The sequence below is a fragment of the Macaca nemestrina genome, chromosome 15 (assembly GCF_043159975.1).
Source record: "Macaca nemestrina isolate mMacNem1 chromosome 15, mMacNem.hap1, whole genome shotgun sequence".
In the NCBI taxonomy this organism is placed as follows: domain Eukaryota; kingdom Metazoa; phylum Chordata; class Mammalia; order Primates; family Cercopithecidae; genus Macaca; species Macaca nemestrina.
Genome location: NC_092139.1, coordinates 21,100,004 through 21,120,167, shown reverse-complemented (window position 1 = coordinate 21,120,167; position 20,164 = coordinate 21,100,004). Strand labels below are relative to the sequence as shown.

At 52.5% G+C, this 20,164-nt stretch overlaps 1 protein-coding gene across 1 annotated transcript in view; it reads left to right on the top strand.

Moving 5' to 3' along the window:
- Nucleotides 1-17,034, top strand: part of LOC105496382 (MYB proto-oncogene like 2) — a 52,552-nt gene extending 35,518 nt beyond the window's left edge. Inside the window, exons 8-14 of the mRNA XM_011766767.2 lie at nucleotides 2,303-2,716; nucleotides 5,565-5,704; nucleotides 9,996-10,095; nucleotides 11,501-11,614; nucleotides 13,035-13,139; nucleotides 15,740-15,889; nucleotides 16,508-17,034. Of these exons, the coding sequence (XP_011765069.2) occupies nucleotides 2,303-2,716; nucleotides 5,565-5,704; nucleotides 9,996-10,095; nucleotides 11,501-11,614; nucleotides 13,035-13,139; nucleotides 15,740-15,889; nucleotides 16,508-16,636 (1,152 nt within the window). The 3' untranslated portion in view covers nucleotides 16,637-17,034. The remainder of the gene's footprint in view (nucleotides 1-2,302; nucleotides 2,717-5,564; nucleotides 5,705-9,995; nucleotides 10,096-11,500; nucleotides 11,615-13,034; nucleotides 13,140-15,739; nucleotides 15,890-16,507) is intronic.
- The last annotated feature ends 3,130 nt before the right edge of the window (nucleotides 17,035-20,164 follow it).

Genomic DNA, 20,164 nt, shown 5'->3' with positions numbered 1-20,164 from the left:
AGTAGTATACCCATGGTTGCACAGCAAGTACACTTGGTGGTCTTGACTGCCGTGCTGTGCTCCTGCTACTACTTGATGAAGGGTTGGAGGGCCATCTACTCAGGCCCTCTTTCACTCTAGGTCTCACCTCTTGACCCCAGTGACTGGGACTGGACCCAGCTACAGGCTCTGTGGTGCCCCCACCTCCAGGGATTGTCAGAGGAGTTTGAGAGGCACTAGCACATTCATGGATTCTCAGCACAGCTCTGAAGCAAGCACTGGGCACCATCCCTCGCCCGAGCTCTGAGGGGAGTGTTGAGAGGAGACTCCGCCCCTCTATGCCTGGCACACTGTTTATACCACAGCATCACCTCCCTTTACCCTAGACTGTTCTGTTTTCTTTTGCTTGCAGGCACAGCTCGCCTGTATTGAGCACCCACTGATTGCCAGAGCCAGTGCTTAGTGAGTAATTACAGTACCTAAGATTTGAGTGCTTGCCACTTGCCAGGCCCACCACTTGCTACCTAATGTGTGGGCTCTTCGTTGGTCTTTTCTTTTTGAGATGGAGCCTTGCTGTGTCGCCCAGGCTAGAGTGCAGTGGTGTGATCTCAGCTCACTGCAAGCTCCGCCTCCTGGGTTCACGTCATTCTCCTGCCTCATCGTCCCAAGTAGCTGGGACTACAGGCGCCTGCCACCACGCCCGGCTAATTTTTTGTATTTTTTAGTAGAGACGGGGTTTCAGCGTGTTAGCCAGGATGGTCTCGATCTCCTGACCTCGTGATCTGCCCGCCTCGGCCTCCCAAAGTGCTGGGATTACAGGCATGAGCCACCGCGCCCGGCTTTAGTTGGTCTTTAACAACCTGTGAGGTGGGTAGTGGACTCATCAACAGTGAGAGCACCCCACACTCAGAGAGGTTAGGAGAGACTTGGCCAGTTTTACATAGCTGGTGACCTCCAGGAACAGGAGTCAGGCCCTGCTGTCCATCCGGCTCAGAGCTCAGGCTGTTTCCACGATGACCTTCAGCGCCTGTTGGGGGAGTTACTGCATATGTGGAAATCCTGTCTTCCTTCCTCTGCTTCGTCCACTTGAGTGGTCCTTGTAGGATGTACTTCTGGTCTACCAGACACTGTCAATGCTGGGGCCTCCCTGAGGTTGGGGTGTGGGCCTGAGGTCGGTCCTGCCCCCAGCTGGCCTCCATCCTTAGGAGTGAATTGCCCCAGGCTCCTGCAAGTCCTGGGAACCAGAACTCGGCATTAGCATCTGGGTCCCCTCAGAGACCAGAACCCAAAGACCAGAAGCCTTTTGGTTTGTGCTGTGATTTACTGGGTAAAGGAGGGAAAACCTGTAGTGACTCACGGGCTTGTTCTAGCAGCTGAGTAACTTCGGGAAGACCAAATCCCCTTAGCTCAGCTTCCTTGGTGTGAAAGGGAAAGTAATGCTTCCGTGGCAGAATTGTGGGGATTGGAAACAACTTTTGTGAGCTGCCCCAAGGAGGCATCAATGATGAGTGACATCCCATTCACTGCTCTATATTTCGTTCTATAAAAAATATCTGCAGGCTGGGTACTGTGGTTCATGCCTATAATCCCAGCACTTTGGGAGGCTGAGGTGAGAGGATCACATGAGCCCAGGAATTTGAGACCAGCCTGGGTAACGTAGCGGAACACAGTCTCTGTAAAAAATCTTTTAAAAAATCAGCTGAAACTGGGTGCAGTGGCTCACACCTGTCATCCCAGCACTTGGGGAGGCCGGGACTGTCAGATCACCTGAGGTCAGGAGTTCGAGACCAGCCTAGCTAATATGGTGAAACCCTGTCTCTACTAAAAGTATAAAAATTAGGTGGGCGTGATGGCACATGCCAGTAGTCCCAGCTACTCAGGAGGCCGAGGCGAAGGTTGCAGTGAGCCGAGATTGCACCATTGCACCACAGCCTGGGCAACAGAGTGAGACTCTGTCTCAAAAAAAAAGAAAGATAAAAAATTAGCCAAGAATGGTGGTACATGCCTGTATAGTCCCAGCTACTTGGGAGGCTGAGGCGGGAGGATCGCTTGAACCCAGGAGTTTAAGCCTGCAGTGAGCTGTGATTGTGCTACTATCCTCCAGCGTAGGCAACAGAGTGAGACCCTGTCTCTTTAAAGGAAAAAAGAATCTATGAAAATATAGATGTATAGTCATAGAAAACTTTGAGGAAATGCATGAAATATTAATGATTGATCCTGAGCTGTGGGATCATACTTGACACTTACATATTTCCTTTAATGAACAAGTCCTCTTGTATTAAGAGCGTAGTAATTGCAATTCCTAACTTCCCTCCCTGGGCAGGACCCCGACGCTTGGTGCGACCTGAGTAAATTTGACCTCCCTGAGGAGCCATCTGCAGAGGACAGTATCAACAACAGCCTAGTGCAGCTGCAAGCGTCACAGCAGCAGCAGGTCCTGCCACCCCGCCAGCCTGCTGCCCCAGTGCCCAGCGTGACCGAGTACCGCCTGGATGGCCACACCATCTCAGACCTGAGCCGGAGCAGCCGGGGGGAGCTGATCCCCATTTCCCCCAGCACTGAAGTCGGGGGCTCTGGCATTGGCACGCCGCCCTCGGTGCTCAAGCGGCAGAGGAAGAGGCGTGTGGCCCTGTCCCCTGTCACTGAGAATAGCACCAGTCTGTCCTTCCTGGATTCCTGTAACAGCCTCACGCCCAAGAGCACACCTGTTAAGACCTTGCCCTTCTCGCCCTCCCAGGTGCGTGGACCCCACCGTGGCAGCTTACTGGGTTGGTACAGACACCTAGTGTTCAGTGCTGGGGCAAGGGTGAGCAAAACCAGACCTGGCTCTGTCCTCATGCAGCTTACGCTCTGGTAGGAAGACCAGTTAACTGAAAAAGACCCAGAAAATGTGATAATCAGGATGAAGGAGAAGGCTTATGGTGCTGCATATGTGTATCTAGTCTGGGCGAGTCCAGGAAGACTGCCAGGAGGAGAAGGAGGATGCTGGTAGCTGGGTAATGAAGGAGAGGAAGAGAACTGTCATGTTTGTTCATTCCATTTGTGGAACCTATTTCGTAGCAGACTTGCCAGCCCTGGGGAGCAAAGATGAAGATGATGGGTTGTCCCCAGCACTGACTGGCCCTGCCTGGTGCTGGGAAGAGCTGGGATAGCCAGTGCTGGGAATGAGCTTGTAATGAACCAGAATAGAGTATGGGAAGTGCCATGTGATAGCAATTGCGAAGTCACTGAGAACTCACTGTCCTGGGTGTTGCCCCTGGGTGCCCTTTTAGTAACACACACAGCTTCGGGAGCCGGGATGGATGCCAGAGTCTCTCCGAGACAGAGGTCATGGGGGGCACCTGGCCTTCTGCAGAGAGGTATCTGGGCTGGTTCTTGAGCACCTTGACCAAAGGCACAGAAAAGGAAGGGCAGAGAGGATGTGTGGAGTCGTGGGGGGTGGTGCAGGGCCTTGGTGGGCGTAGGTATAACCTTGGGCTTTGGCTGTCATTAGGTCTGTTCTTCCCGTGAGGCTGTGGGTGAGAGCAAGGCCCTGAGGTGGCCCGGTGCAGGAGGCAATCCTGTCATCATGGGTCAGGATGGCTAGTGGCATTTTGAGAGAGTCCCATGTTGGTTTGCTCCAGCTGCTTAACATAGTACCACAGACTCGGTGGATTTGACAACAGAAATTAAGCATCATTGGTTTCTTCTGAGGCCTCTCTCCTTGGCTTGTAGATGCTGGCTCCTCCTGTGTTTTCACGTGGTCGCCTGTGTCCTAATCTATTATTTTTTCTTTTAAAACCTCTTATTTTATAATCTTATAAGGATACCAGTTATTGGATTAAGGCCCACTCTAATGACTTTATTTTTTTATTTTTATTTTTTGAGATGGAGTCTTGTTCTATTGTCCAGGCCGGAGGCTGGAGTGCAGTGGCATGATCACAGCTTACTGCAACCTCCACCTCCCAGGTTCAAGTAATTTTCCTGCCTCAGGCTCCTGAGTAGCTGGGATTACAGGCATGGGCCACCATGCCCAGCTATTTTTTGTTGTTGTTGTTTTAGTAGAGATGGGATTTCACCATGTTGGCCAGACTGGTCTCGAACTCCTGACCTCAAGTGATCCACCCGCCTTGGCCTCCCAAAATGCAGGGATTACAGGCCTGAGCCACCGCGCCCAGCCTCTATTGACTTTATTTTAACTTACCACTTTATTTTTTATTTTTATTTTTTGAGATGTAGTCTTGCTCTGTTGCTCAGGCTGGAGTGCAGTGGCATGATCTCAGCTCATTGCAGCCTGCATCTCCCAGGTTCAAACAGTTCTCCCACCTCAGCCTCCCGAGTAGCTGGGATTACAGGTGCCCGCCACCATGGAGTTTCACCATGTTGACCAGACTATAACTTACCACTTTATTTATTTATTTATTTATTTGAGAGGGAGTCTTGCTCTGTTGTCCAGGGTGCAGTAGTGCAGTCTCAGCTCACTGCAACTTGTGCCTCCTGGGTTCAAGCAATTCTCCTGCTTCAGCCTCTCGAGTAACTGGGATTACAGGGCCCACCACCATGCCTGGCTAATTTTTGTATTTTTAGTAGAGTCGGAGTTTCACCATGTTGGCCAGGCTGGTCTCGAATGCCTGACCTCAGGTGATCCACCTGCCTCTGCCTCCCACAGTCCTGGGATTACAGGCGTGAGCCACTGTGCCTGCCCTAACTAACCGCTTTAAAGGCCTTATCTCCAAGTATTAATATAGTCCCATTCTGAGGTGCTGAAAGTTGGGACTTGAGGTTGTAAATTTGAGGGAGACACAGGTCAGTCTGTAACATGCTGCAAGTGAGGGCTGCTGGCTGGAGAAGGAAGGCAGCGGGTCCCTGAGCTACTATTTGGGCAGCTCAGGATGATGGAGCATGGTGGCCGCCCTACGCCAGAAACCCCATTTAGAGTGGTGACCCTGAGGGTTGCAGATGGCTCTCTATTACAGCATCTTCAGGGCAGGGAGGGAAGAGAGGGTGGTGCGTCAAAGAATGGATGCTGACTTATGTCTAGATTTGAGTCTCACCTCTAGCATTCAGTGCAAGACTCAAAACTTCTCTAAGCTTTGGTTTTCTTACCTGTAAAAGGGAGATAGTAATAGTGCCTATGTCTCAGGATTTGTGGGAACTAAATTATTTGTGTGAAGTGCTTAGCACTGGCAAGAGAAGGTGCCTTCTAAATGATAACCCCCCACCACCAGGATCACTACAACTGTCACATGCCTTGCACCTTCACAGGTCAGTTCAGAGCTAGTTTTATTTCTTCTGAGAAGGAGCCACTCTCCCGCAGTTGGCTTCCTGTGCCTTAACTGCGTCATGGCACTCGAGTAGAGATGGCAAAAGCTAGGATTAGGGTGACGGAACCCCAGCGGCCTGTGTGAACCTGCTTGGTGGGCACCTGGTATCGATCTGTCCCAGTCTTTGTTCTCTGGTGTCTGATGGTCAGGAGGGGACCTCAGTATCAGAGAGCAGACGTTTTGGGGGAGGAGCTCAAGGATCTCTACCCATGACCCCCTGAGGTCTCAGGAATCCACATGCAGGTGATCATTTTGTCTTGTTCCCTCTCTCTTCTTCGGCAGTTTCTGAACTTCTGGAACAAACAGGACACATTGGAGCTGGAGAGCCCCTCGCTGACATCCACCCCAGTGTGTAGCCAGAAGGTGGTGGTCACCACACCACTGCACCGGGACAAGACACCCCTGCACCAGAAACATGCTGCGTGAGTGCTGTAATGCCCCCCACCTTCGCCGTCCTCTCCCTCAGCAACATGAGACTGTGGGCTTGAGGACCACTCAAGCTGGTAGAACAGTGGGAGGGGACACCCTTGGAATAACACTGGAGACTGTTTGAAGAAAGGCCTCTCCTTTCTGGCCACCACGATTTATCATTTTTGTCAGTATAGTCTGGGGCTCCACCTGTGCTTTTCCTCATTTGTTATTTTTTAATTTGATAGTTTCCTTTTTTGTGATCCTCCTGCCTCAGCCTCCTGAGTAGCTGGGACGCTAGGTGCATGCCACCATGCTCATCTAATAAAATTTTTTAAGAGGTGAGGTCTTGCTACTTTATCTGGGCTGGTTTTGAACTGGCCTTAAAGTGATCCTGCCACAGCCTCCCAAAACGCTGGGATTACAGGCGTGAGCTACTGCACTTGGCCCTCATTTGATAATTTTCTGTCTCAGGAACAGACAGAGTCCATATTAGCCTGAAAAACATAATCTCTTCCCCTTCCTAAGGTTTCAAGTGCAAATTCTCTGTGTTTGAGCAGCCTTATGTGCAAGGCGGAAGTGCCCCAGTCCCTCCATCTGGACTGGAGGCTGCATTCCTCTCCTCTGAGCTTACGGAGCACGGCGTTTTCTGTCTGGAAGCCTGTGCACGTTGCTCGACAGCCTGCTTTTATGGAAGTGCTTTTACAATAAATTGACTTCCTCGAGTCATCATGATTCTAAATTCCAGGTAGAGAGAGTTGCTTAACTATTCCCCTGCTTGATACATTAGCTGGAGGAGGAAATCATTATTTTGTGATTCAGAAGTCAGCTCAGGAATTTTAGCCCTGATAATGATATAATTTCAGGAAAAGATCTGTGACTCCCTTAGTCAGAAATCATTCTCCAAAGTCCGGCTCAGTGGCTCACACTTGTAATCCCAGCACTTGGGAGGCTGAGGTGGGAGGATCACTTGAGACTAGGGGTTTAAGACCAGTCTGGGCAATATAGGGAGACACTGTCTATCCAAAAAAAAGAAAAAGAAAATTTTTATTTATTTTTGAGATGGAGTCTTGCTTTGTCACCCAGGCTGGAGGGCAGTGACGCAATCTCAGCTCACTGCAACCTCCGCCTCCCAGGTTCAAGTGGTTCTCCTGCCTCAGCCTCCTGAGTAGCTGGGATTACAGGTGTGAGCCACCACACCTGGCTAATTTTTGTATTTTTAGTAGAAACAGGGTTTCACCATGTTGGTCAGGCTGGTCTCAGACTCCTGACTATGTGATCCACCCACCTCGGCTTCCCAAAGTGCTGGGATTACATGTGTGAGCCACCGCTCCCAACCAAAAAAATTTTTTTTAATTAGCTGGACATGGTGGTGTGTGCCTGTAGTCCCAGCTACTCGGGAGGCTGAAGTGGGAGGATTGCTTGAGCCCAGGAGTTTGAAGCTGCAGTGAGCTATGGTTGACTACTGCACTCCAGCCTAGGTGACAGAGCGTGACCCTCTTTCTAGTTTTTTTTTTTGTTGTTGTTGTTAAAGAAAGAGAAAAGAAATCCATCTCTAAAGAGTTGATCTGAAGTGTGACTTAGATAGGTTTCGTGATAAATGATTGTCCATTCAAACCAGAATCCTGGACTTTGGATCTAAGCCCTTAAACAGAGATGCTGTCACTACAAAGGCATTGATACTTCTCTCTCTCCCTTTCTTTCTTATCCATGTGGCCTCATTTGCTGCCTCCCTCCAACTCCTTTTTTCTATAGGAAGAAGCATCTCCAGTGTTCATTCCTCTTTAGATCCATATGTCCATCTTATTCCTTCTGAAGGCCATCCTTTAACCATGTAGTGTGGGCCTGCTGGTGAATTCTAATTTTTATAGTTTTTGCTAATTTTTCTATTTTTTTTTGTAGAGATGGGGTTTCACCATGTTGGCCAGGCTGGTCTCTAACTCCTGACTCAAATGGCCTGCCTTGGCCTCCCAAAGTGCTGGTGTTATAGGAGTGAGCTGTAATCCAGCTGTTATTCTTTTGTAGAGAGTCTCTTTAGTTATCCCTCAAATTTGCCAGGCTGTATGGTGGTGTGGTTATTTCTCTATTTTTTTCCTCCTTGGCTTTCATATCAGACTAAAGATTCAAACCTTGAGCTGAGGAAGTGTTTATTTCTTTAGTTTTTCTTTTCCTGTCTGCCCCTTCTCCTACCTTACGAATTCCTTCCTATATAGGCTGGATTGATCTGTGTCTTTTTCGTCTTCATACTCCTCTTCGCCATCTTGAGCCATATCCTTAATCTGCCAAGAACATGATGGGATTGTTTTCTGATTCACCAGTTTGGTTGTCTGTGGTTTCTAACTTGCTGAGTTCTCTGACGTACAGAGCTGCGTGTTTTATCTCCAAGCAATCTTTCGAATTCCCTTTTCAAGTCAGCCTCCCTGCCTCCCTGAGGTTTCTTTTTGAGATAGTCTTGCTCTGTCCCCAAGGTTGAATGCAGTGGTCTGATCATGGCCCACTGTAGCTTCTACCTCCCAGGCTCAAGCGATCCTCCCACCTCAGCCTCCTAACTAGCAGAGACCTCAGGTGTGCACCACCATGCCTGGCTAATTTTCTTGTTTTTTGGAGAGACAGGGTCTCACTGTGTTGCCCAGGCTAGTCTTGAACTCTGGGACTCAAGCAATCCTTCCGCCTCAGCCTCCTAAAATGCTGGCATTACAGGGGTGAGTCACCAGGCCCGGCCTCTCCCTGAGTTTTCTAATGTGTGTATATACACTTTTTTCTTTCTTTTTTTTTTTTTTTCCATTTTTCCGAGACAAGGTCTCTCTTAGTCACCTAGGCTGGAGTGCAGTGGTGTAATCATGGCTCACTGTAGCCTCGAATTCCGGGCTTGAGTGGCCCTCCTCCCATAGTCTCTGGAGTAGTTGGGACTACAAGCACCACCGTGGCTGGCTGATTTTTTTATTTTTAGTAGAGATGGAGTCTCTCTGTGTTACCCAGGCTGTTCTTGAACTCCTGGCCTCAAGTGATCCTCTCCTGTTAGCCTAACACTAATCCTAGAGTGTTAGGATTACAGGTGTGAACCACCGCCTTTGGCCATGTGTGGGCTTTTAGTCCTTGTTGATGCCACGAATTAGAGGGGTTCTGGAACTTTCTAATGTTCCTCAGAAACTCCATTGTCCCATGGAGATGCTTGAGTGGCTCAGATTCACCCCTGTGAGCTATGGTTTGAACTGTAAGATGTGTACATTTGACCTGTGCTTACCTGTCTTCGCTCTTCCTTACAGAGGGGGATCTCTGTGTGTCCCAGATGGGGGATAACAAGGGTTTGGGAAGAAACTGTGGATCCCTGCCTGATCTCTAGGTCCTGAGGAAGGAAGAAAAGAATGGTCTGCACTTGTACTAGTTTTTTTATCCCCCCATGGAGTGGCTGGCCAGTTGCGGGAAGTGGAGGCGTCCAGGCCCCAGGCTGCCGTCTCTAGGAGTTGGCCTCATGACCTGAGTCCCTGGCTACCTGGGCTTTTCTCTCATCCTCTAAGTGCCTTGGTTATGCCATGAGAGTCAGCCATGGTGGCATCTTCAGGTGACTAGGGTCACATACTAGCACAAGGGCTCATGTTTGTGGAACCTGGTAGCTTCCTTCAGAGCTGACATTTGCCCACAGCCAGCCTGGCCCTGCCGCATATCGCCAGCCCTGGTGCTCTGGGGTGTGAGGTGCCTCTTCTGTCCCCCGGCTCCAGGGGCAGGCGGAAATCACCCATGGTGGGTCCACATCTCATAGAAGTATCTTACAGTTCTGCTTCTGGACCAGACCATCCTGAGTTTTTTCTGTGCTCTGCTGAAGGGTTTCCTCCGCATGTCCATCACCTTGGTGAACTCTCAGGAGACCTGGGAAGATGCTGGCCTCACCTCTCGCCCCTCCTTTCCCTCAGTGTGCTGCTGCCATCCTTCTCACACAGGCTGTCCAGGAAGAGCTGGGCAGGATGGGATCTTCCTGGGTTCCCACCTTGCTCCGTGCCCCTCTCACTGTTCCTGAAGTGTGGCCATGGGCTGCCTTGTTTTCTGGAAAGTCCCAAGTCTGGACCGTGACTGAACAGCATTCTCAGCTATCTGCCACCCGTCTGGAGCTCCTGGCCCCTCTTAGACTCCCCTTTTCCTTCTGTTTCCCCCGAGCCCCTGACTTTGACCTGCAGGGTGGAGAGAGGGATGGGAAGAGAACTTGTGCTGGGCCAAAGGTCACATTGGGGGAAGGTGGAGCCAGGGCAGCAGAGTGCCTGGCGTCGGCCCCTGTCCTGTCACTAATTCCCCTGCTCTGGCCCCTGGCAGGTTTGTAACCCCAGATCAGAAGTACTCCATGGACAACACTCCCCACACACCAACCCCATTCAAGAACGCCCTGGAGAAGTACGGACCCCTGAAGCCCCTGGTACGTGGTGTGGTCACTGCCGTGGATCTCTGCCCAGTGGGATCCCTTGGGTTCATCCAACCATGTTCAGTCCACAGGACGCTTCCCTCTGAGGTCTCCCTTGATTCTTCCTCCTGAGAAGATGCGGAGATCCTGGTAGTATAAATGGGGAAGCTGAGGCTGCTCCTTGTCACTTCCTCCGACTGCTCCTGAGCACCTGAGTGTGCAAGCAGGCTCTGGCTAGTGCTGGAGACATGGGGGTATCCTGTGACACTCAGCCTCAGGATGGGGGAGACTGATGTGAAATACAAATAACTCAAACACTTTCAGGCAAAGATAAGCACTGTGCCTAGTTCAGAGAAGTGGCAAATTGCTGCTCTGGCCTGTCTTCTGACCAACTCCCAGTTCTCTACAGAGCACTGGAAAGCCCCAGGGATGTCTTTCCCACAGTGTGCAGGCTGCACTTCTCCCCTGCTCTTCCCAGTGATGGGATGGTTGTGTTTTCTCTGTGAAAACAGGAGTTGGCACCTTGGGCTTTCTGAAACACATAGGTGTTTTAGAAATCGGTGGAGGGTTGTGGAGGCACTGGACTGTGAACAAGGTCTGCAGTTGGTCCCCCTGCCCTCTGTCTCCACTGCGTGGAGCCTCCTATGAAGCCCAAGGGTGGTTGGGAGCTGAGGCTCCCCTGGGCCTGCCATGGAACTGATTCTGAGTCAAGCAGACTTTCCACGGACCATGCTGCATGGGCCGAGGAGAGGCACAGTTAGTGCTCCTTTCCTGTTGCAGTGGAGATTCAGCTCCTCTACTAAAGTATCTGCGTGCTCTCCAAACAGGTGTGAGGGCAAATCTCATGACCTTGGCAGCTGCAATTAAAGTTTGCAGGGGCTTTTCGGGTGACTTCTGAGGAGTTGCTGTGCTTCACACCTTTCACTCTTAGTAGCACTCTCCCTCCCCTGTTCTCTGCTGCCTGAAGCTGGAGAGGTCCTTGGTACCCCCAGGCCTGAGAGAAGGAAATGGATTTGAGAGCCCCCATTAGTGTGGAACAAAGGGTTGAGTGAGCCTGGGCTTTGAGCCGTCCGGGTCCTAATTCAGCAGCTGTGTGACTATGTGCCGGGCTCTTGATCTCTGAGCCTCTGTTTCTACCTGCGTAAGATGACAGTTATTGCACAGGGCTGTGTGAGGGTTACTGTGTGTCTCTGGGCTGCTCCCAGCCATGGCAGGCCCGCCGGAATCAAGGTCATCAGCTGCTTGTCCAAGGCAGCAGTTAGTGGTTGTGAGTGGTGTATGTGAGATCTGCATCCTGGCGTCAGGCCTTCTTCGTGCCTTACCCAGGACAGCCCAGTTGCAGCTGGGTTGGCCCCACTGTCCCACACACAGACAGCCCGAGTGTGGTGCCTCACATGGGCTGCCCCGCACCTACCCACAGCCGCAGACCCCACACCTGGAGGAGGACTTGAAGGAGGTGCTGCGCTCTGAGGCTGGCATCGAACTCATCATCGAGGATGACGTCAGGTCTGAGAAGCAGAAGAGGAAGCCTGGGGTGAGTGGGGTCGGGGTGGGAGAGCCTGGGCAGGGGGAGTTGGAGCCGTGGCATGGGGGAGGCATCTGGGGACAGGTTGTAGAAAGTGAGGCGCTGGGGAGAATGGGGGTGCAGCATGTCCCCTTTGCCCCCTTTTTCACGGTGGTTGTCAAGGAAACTGACAAGATAAGAACAGTGTCTCTGGGACCCTCCCCTGCTCCCCTTTGAAGGATTCACTTACTTATCCAACATTGTGTTCGGACCCTGCTCAAGTGGGGCTGGGCTGGATGTCGTGGATGGAGCAGCGATTAAGACCCATACTGGATCTCCCCTTAGTGTTCGGGGGCAGAGACAGATGCTAGACAGACACACCATGACTAAATTCACAGGGTACCAAGGGCTGCAGAAAGGGAGGTTCCAAGGGAATCCTTTGAATGGAGGCAGGGCGGTCGAGACGAACCAGCCAGGCCAGGCAGCGCTGGGCTGAGTGTCAGGCTGCATGAGCTGGGGGTGGGGGGAATAGGTTCAGGTGAGGTGGAGTCTGCAGGGATTCCTGGGCAGGGGGGCAGGGAAGGGACTGTCCCAAGCCTCCATTCTATGCCAGCCTTCCTGCCACTGTGTTGTTAGCTTTCGTGACAGTGCGTGATCCCTTTGAGTCTCCTTGTGCTCCTCTTTTTTCCCAGACTGCTCTCCTCAAGGGAGAGCTGGGAACAGTGGGATGTACAGGGTGTTAGATAAGGAGGAGAGGTAGGCGGTCAGCCTGGGTGGGACTTGCCTGAGCTGGCACCCCATGTGCAGGTGGAGAGAACTTGGACCCTTGACTCCAGGGCCCTCCCTGGCCTCTCCTTGGTGGGGATGGTGGTTGTGAGACGTAGCAGCCCCTGCTGGGTGCACTGTTGGGTGGAGGGGTGGGGTGTGACTCTCAGAGCTGCTCCCTGGTATCGGAGCAGACCCTGGACCTGCTTCTGTGAGGTGCATGGTTAGGGATGGGACATTCCTTGCTTGTATTAGGCGTTTGAAGAGGGGCTTGTCTCAAGCGATTTGTGTTCCCATATTACTGGCCTGTTGGGTGGTATTTTAGGTGTTACTGGGATGATTCTCTGCTGGGCCTGTTTGAGGGGCTGTGTCTGGTCCATTCGGGGTGAGAGCAAGTCACTTTGTGGTGGAGGTTCATGCTGTGTTCACTGCTCACTGTTGCAGCACCTGGCAGGACAGGGTCTACCTTAGGTACAGAGTCTGTAATGGGGCCATAGGGCCTAACTTTCCCAGCACCCCGCCCCCCCATTCTTCTAACAGCAGATTCCCACTAGCTGGGCCTTGCTCCAAGTCTGTACTGCAGCAGGGCCTTGTTTTGTGACCATCCATGGCCATGACTCTCCAGGCGCTGACCATGGGGAATCCTGACACCCACCCTAACCCCCTTCTATCTGCTGACCCCCAGCTGCGGCGGAGCCCCATCAAGAAAGTCCGGAAGTCTCTGGCTCTTGACATTGTGGATGAGGATGTGAAGCTGATGATGTCCACACTGCCTAAGTCTCTCTCCTTGGTAAGGGTTTGCCCACCCCTACCCCACTCCAGAGCTGCCCCCAGGAGAATGAGGTCTCCTTGGAAGGCTTCTGCCCCTTGGAACTGTTGAGTTTTGGAGAAGACCCTGAAGGTGGAGTTAGTCTAGTGGCTCTCCAGCTGGGCTTCTGGAATGCTGGGTTCTGCGGGGAGGGGCTGTCAGGGAGGGTGGGTCTGGGCACCCACTGCTGGCTTCAGTCAACAGCTCTGCTTGTCTCTCACAGAAGGTTTTGTTTGGCAGAGGTGTGTGGCTAGGACATGTTTAAAACCATGCGTCTCAGTCTCCAGCTCCTTCCCAGAAAGGGTCAGTGATGTGTCTTTTTTTTTTTTTTTTTGAGTCAGAGAGTTTCGCTCTTCTTGCCCAGGCTGGAGTGCAATGGCGCCATCTCAGCTTACTGCAACCTCCGCCTCCCAAGTTCAAGTGGTTCTCCTGCCTCAGTCTCCCAAGTAGCTGGGATTACGGGCATGCACCACCACACCTGGCTAATTTTGTATTTTTAGTAGAGATGGGGTTTCTCCACGTTGATCAGGCTGGTCTCAAACTCCCAACCTCAGATGATCGGCCTGCCTTGGCCTCCCAAACTGCTGGGATTACAGGCGTGAGTCACCGTGCCTGGCCTAGTGATGTGTGTTAAGGTACAGCCAGGCACTTGGGTACAGCAGCCCTGGGATGGGTGCTATACGGCCCCCAGGCCAGTGCACTTGCTGTGCCCGGTGCTACAGTCAGGTCGACCTCGGAAAGGGGGTTGTTGCCTGTGCAGAGCCTGGGTCCCCAGAAGCCATGGTGTGCGGCTGATCCCTCTGCTAACAATGGGGTGAGTTGGCTTGCCCTGGCTCAGAGTGGGGAGGCAGTGAGAGGCACGGCGGCATCATGAACAAAGGTTAAGGGTTGCCTGATCTTTGAAGTAGACTGCTGCCCTCACGATCCTTGCAGAGAAACCTTGTCCTGGCTAGGGGTCCTTGACAGGACCTGCAGTCAGATTACTGCAAAGAAAAAACGTCACTGCAGGGAGTGAACAGCACAGATTGAGTCAGGCGGGCCTGGGTTTGAGCCTGGCACCATTGCTGCTCTCTGGGATTTTTAAGGTTCCCTGAGCCCCAGTTAAAAGCCTATAAAAGGGGTGCCAAGCCTAAGTCAGGAGGGTACAGTGCCAAGCAGGGCACAGAGGCTGGAAAGGCATGGGAGGGACTTCGTGCAGCTCTGCTGTGCTTGGGGTTGAAGCTGCATCTTTATGATGCTTGTGGATGTTTCTGGTCCCAGGAAAACTAGGAACAGCTTTGGTTCCTGAGGCTTGATGTGACGGAGGCAACATTATTGAGTATGTTATTACTCGACAATGCTCAATAATACTCCACATTTATCAATTATGTTATTATGGCCTGGGGACTGCACAGCACCCATCCCAGGGCTGATGCGCCCGCAAGTGCCTGACTGTGCCTCAAGACACATCACTGAATCAGGCTCTGAAACGCACACAGATGTTTCTTTACTTGATTACTTGATTTTTTTTTTTTTTTTTTTTTTTTTTTTTTTGAGGCGGAGTCTCGCTCCGTCACCCAGGCTGGAGTGCAGTGGCTGGATCTCAGCTCACTGCAAGCTCCGCTTCCCGGGTTTACGCCATTCTCCTGCCTCAGCCTCCGGAGTAGCTGGGACTGCAGGCGCCCGACACCTCGCCTGGCTAGTTTTTTGTATTTCTTTTTTTTTTTTTTTTTTTTTTTTTGAGACGGAGTCTTGCTCTGTGCCCCAGGCTGGAGTGCAGTGGCGCGATCTCAGCTCACTGCAAGCTCCGCCTCCCGGGTTCACGCCATTCTCCTGCCTCAGCCTCCCAAGTAGCTGGGACTACAGGCGCCCGCCACCTCGCCCGGCTAATTTTTTGTATTTTTTAGTAGAGACGGGGTTTCACCGTGTTAGCCAGGGTGGTCTCGATCTCCTGACCTCGTGATCCGCCCGTCTCGGCCTCCCAAAGTGCTGGGATTACAGGCTTGAGCCACCGCGCCCGGCCCGATTTTTTTTTTTTTAAGTAAGAAAGTTCTTTAGAACAAGATTAAGTTATTTGCATAATCTTTGTGTTTTTTTTGTTTGTTTGTTTGTTTTTTGGGGGAGACAGAGTCTTGCTCTGTTGCCCAGGCTGGAGTGCAGTGGTGCAGTCTCAGCTCACTGCAAGCTCTATCTCATCCCAGGTTCACGCCTTTCTCCTGCCTCAGCCTCCCAAGTAGCTGGGACTACAGGCGCATGCCACCACACCCAGCTAATTTTTGTATTTTTAGTAGAGATGGGGTTTCACCATGTTGGCCAGGATGGTCTCAATTCTTGACCTCGTGATCCGCCCGCCTCAGCCTCCCAAAGTGCTGGGATTATAGGCGTGAGCCACCACACCTGGCTCCTTGCTTAATCTTCTAAGTATAAAGTAAGATTAAGCTCACGTAAACTCCCCATCTGAAAGTAGAAACTGAGGCTTGGAAAAGTGTGCATCCTCTTTCAGGTCTCAGCACCCAGGTGGTGGTGCTGGGGTGGGATTGTGGGTTTTTTTCTTGCCTCTCACACCTTCTGGCAAAATGGTGACTCCTTGGTTTTGGTTTCAGCCGACAACTGCCGCTTCAAACTCCTCCAGCCTTACCCTGTCAGGTATCAAAGAAGACAACAGCCTGCTCAACCAGGGCTTCTTGCAGGCCAAGCCAGAGAAGGCAGCAGTGGCCCAGAAGCCCCGAAGCCACTTCCTGACACCTGCCCCTGTGAGTGCTGGCCATCCCTGGGCGTCCTGCAGTGCCTGCCTTCTTAGCTCAGGGCCTTTGCATAGGCTGTTCCTCTGCCTGGGTGCTCTTCCTGTCATTTCCCATGGCTACGTTTGCTTAACTTACTCTCTGATCTCAGTCTCAATGCTGCTTCCTCAGGGGGAAGCCTTCCCTGACCCCACATACTGTAGAGACACCCCATTCTGCCATTCTCTCTTTTGTGACCTGGGTTTTACTTGTAACTAAATCATTATTCTGCATTTGGTTTGCTTAGTACATGTCTGTCCTCAGGCAGGGGCTGGCCTCAGGCTGCTGACCCGTCTCAACTGCTCCTTCTCACCCGCCTTCTGGCTGTGGCTTCTCCTTGAGAGGCTGGTGCTGCACGGCAGCGGGGCAGTGCATGGCCATGTCTCCTTGTCCAGCTTCCTGCTTACAGTTGAGGAAGCCCACAGCCAGGAAGTGACTTGTCCAGGGTCACAGGGAATGTGGAGAGAGAATAAGAAGGTTCTGGCTTCTGGGGAGGGAGGCTTATAACTCCACCTGTCTGGCCAGGATCACCAGGGTCTGTTGGGAACACATAGTCCCTACCTGGATGGTAACCCTCTCACCTTGTCCCAGATGTCCAGTGCCTGGAAGACGGTGGCCTGCGGGGGGACCAGGGACCAGCTCTTCATGCAGGAGAAAGCCCGGCAGCTCCTGGGCCGCCTGAAGCCCAGTCACACATCTCGGACCCTCATCTTGTCCTGAGGTGCTGGGGGTGTCACGAGCCCATTCTCATGTTTACAGGGGTTGAGGGGGGCGTAGGGGGTCTGTGAATCTGAGAGTCATTCAGGTGACCTCCTGCAGGGAGCCTTCTGCCACCAGCCCCTCCCCAGACTCTCAGGTGGAGGCAACAGGGCCATGCGCTGCCCTGTCGCCGAGCCCAGCTGCGGGCGGCTCCTGGTGCTAACAACAAAGTCCCACTCCCAGGTCTGCCTGGTTCCCTCCCCAAGGCCACAGGGAGCCCAGTCAGCTTCTCCGAAGCCCAGGTCAGGCCTGGCCTCATCTCAGACCCTGCTTAGGATGGGGGATGTGGCCAAGGGTGCTCCTGTGCTCACCCTCTCCTGGTGCATTTTTTTGGAAGAATAAAATTGCCTTTCTCTGTGCTGGTCTGGACTCTGCCTCTCTACTGGGCCCTGCTCATGGTTCCCTGGTGGCCCATGGGCCTTCCTTTCTGGGATATAGGGACCTGAATGCTCATTCTCAGAAGCCAGCCTTATCTGCACAGCCCAGGCCTGGGCCCTTGACCCTGTTTCCAGAGAGGCCCAGTGAGCTGGGAGCAGTTTCTCTCATCTCTGCACCCAGTGGGCATCTCTGCAAAGCTCTGAGTACTATTAGCCATGGGGTGGGGTAAGGGTGGGCAGAGACTGGGGGCAGAGGAGGACGATGGGTTGGTGCAGTAGGGTCTTGCCTGGCCCTTGCCTTGGGTAGCTCACCTGCCCACTAACAAGCCCCTGCCTCAAGCTGAGCCCGGCTCGCAGGTCAGACTGGTAAGCAAGGAAGAAGGGTGAAGGCAGCTGGGCAGAACCCTCTAGCCCTGTTGGCCAAGGCTGAGCAGGAGACCAGGATGGGCTGGAACCCCCTTGTGGCCCTAAATCCCTAGGGTTGTGGCTACAGAGCACAGTGCTTGGCCGGTGGTTGGGAAGAGCCACTGGGGTTTGAAGAGGGGAAGATGCCAAGTCTGAGAACGTCTAAATGAGGAAGTGATGTTTTCAGCAGTAGGCTTCATGGGACAGGCACATGGCCATCCCTGTGGGCAGAGGTTGAGCGGACTTGGGGCAGGTCCTCACCTGGGGCAAGAGATGTGGCCTACTCTAGGGAGGTGGGGACTGAGTTAATTAGGGTGCCAGAGTTCAGATGTGTCTGGTCTCAGACACACCCCTTTCTCCCTGCTGAGCTCCCACCTACGGTCCCTCTACTCCCATCCATCCACACGCAGGGATGCCATGCTTGATCCTGGCAGTGTCTCAGTTCTTGATCTAGAGCCGAGGAGGGGCGGGGGCTCTGCGCTTCCCACCCTGCACCACGCAGCCCATGTGGTGTGGGGCCACATGCTCCTGCAGGTTCCATGGATGAACCACACCTAACTCACGCCCTGAGCTTTTGTGATTTGTCAGCCTGAAGCCTGTCCCCTCCCCAACTTCTTTCCCAGGCTGTGTCACTGGCCACTCCGTACAGGCCTTGGTCGCCCCCCCCACCGCAGGGCTGTCAGCATTGGTGGATGACCCACGGTGAGGATGGAGACTGCGTTACTTTGTCTCCTATAGCTCACACCAAGACTCAGTGGAACAACTTTGTCAAACTCAAATGCAGTGCGCTGCAGGCTAAAGATGAAAATTCCTGGGCCCTCTGAGTCAGGCACCTGGTGCGGAGCCTGGAAAAAGGGATTTTTAACAAACCACCAGTGGGTGATTCACATGCGGGGCGTTGGCTGGCCACACTCTGAACTGACTGGCCTGTGAGGCTCCAGGGGCTTGTGCCCCATGCCCTCTCTTGCCTGAGGTCTTGCTCATTCCTAGGGACTGCCCTGAGGCCCTTTCCTGTCCTAGAGGGAGGAGTCTGTAAAGAACAGAGCGGCTGCAGGTAACTGCAAGCTTAACATACCATCCTCACTGGGCTCTGTGCACTGTAGGCTTGTTCTTTGGCTCATGCATTAAGTAAATACTTACTAGGCCAGGTATGGTGGCTCATACCTGTAATCCCAACACTTTGGGAGGCCGAGGCGGCCAATTGCTTGAGTCCAGGAGTTTGAGACCAGCTTGGGCAGCATCATGAAACCCTCTGTCTACTAAAAAAAAAAAAAAATACAAAAAATTAGCTGGGCATGGTGGTATGTGCCTTCAGTCCTAGCTCCTCGATGTGGGAGAATCACCTGGGCCCAGGAGGTCGAGGCTGCAGTGAGCCGAGATCATGCCACTGCACTCCAGCCTGGGCAACCAGAGTGAGACCCTGTCTCAAAAACAAAACCACACTTATTGAGGGTCCCTCCAGCCCCGCCCCCACATGTCTGGCATAGTTGTAGTGCTGAAGATATAGCAGTTAAAGGACAGAAACCAGGCTTGGTGGCTCATGCCTGTAATCTTAGCAGTTTAGGAGGCTGAGGTAGGAGGATCACTTGAGCCTAGGAGTTTGAGACCAGCCTGGGCAACATGGTGAAACCCCATCACTACAAAAAATTTTTAAAACTTATATGAGTGTGATGGCTCAGGCCTGTAGTCCCAGCCAGTCAGGAAGCTGAGGTGGGAGGATCTCTTGAGCTGTGGTTGTGCCTCTACTCCAGCCTGAGTGACAGAGCAAGACCCTATCTCAAAAGACAAAAACCAAAAAACCACTTTACTCTCATGGAGCTTAAATTTTTATTTTTATTTTTATTTTGTTTGAGACGGAGTCTTGGTCTGTTGCCCAGGCTGGAGTGCAGTGGCACCATCTCCGCTCACTGCAAGCTGCGCCTCCCAGGTTCACGCCAGTCTCCTGCCTCAGCCTCCCGAGTAGCTGGGACTACAGGTGCCTACCACAGCAACAGGCTAATTATTATTATTATTATTTTTGTATTTTTAGTAGAGACGGGGTTTCATCGTGTTAGCCGGGATGGTGTCGATCTCCTGACCTCGTGATCTGCCTGCCTCAGCCTTCCAAGGTGCTGGGATTACAGGCGTAAGCCACCACGCCCAGCCATGGAGCTTAAATTCTAAAGAGCAGATATAAACCAACCAGTCTGTATAAAATGTGCCAGAGAGAACATGAACTTTGAAGTGAAGTGGGGGGTACTGTGAGACCAGTCATCTGCTCAGAGAAAATGGGGAGGAGTCAGATTTGACACAGCTCCCGGCCATTGTGGGGACAGGGAGGGAGAGCCCACATGGGAAGGCAGATTAGTTGCCACTCAGGTGGTGCTGGGGGCCCAGCTGCTGTTCATGAGTTTGGGGAACTTGGTCATGAGGATTGATCCAGTCCTGGTGTTTCCCAGGCTAGTGTGGCAAGCAAGAGGGAGTTAGCCAGATACTGCTGAGGGGCAGAGGGCCTGAGTTCAGGATGGGAGTACAGGAGTGGGGGCGCTGTGGGCAGCCTGGGAGATGGACAGGCAGGAGGGAAAGATGAGGCTTAGTTAAGATGGCAGAGAGGGAGGCTGGGCGCGGTGGCTCACGTCTTTAATCCCAGCACTTTGGGAGGCCAAGGCGGGCGGATCATCTGAGGCCAGGACTTTGAGACCAGCCTGACCAACATGGAGAAACCCCA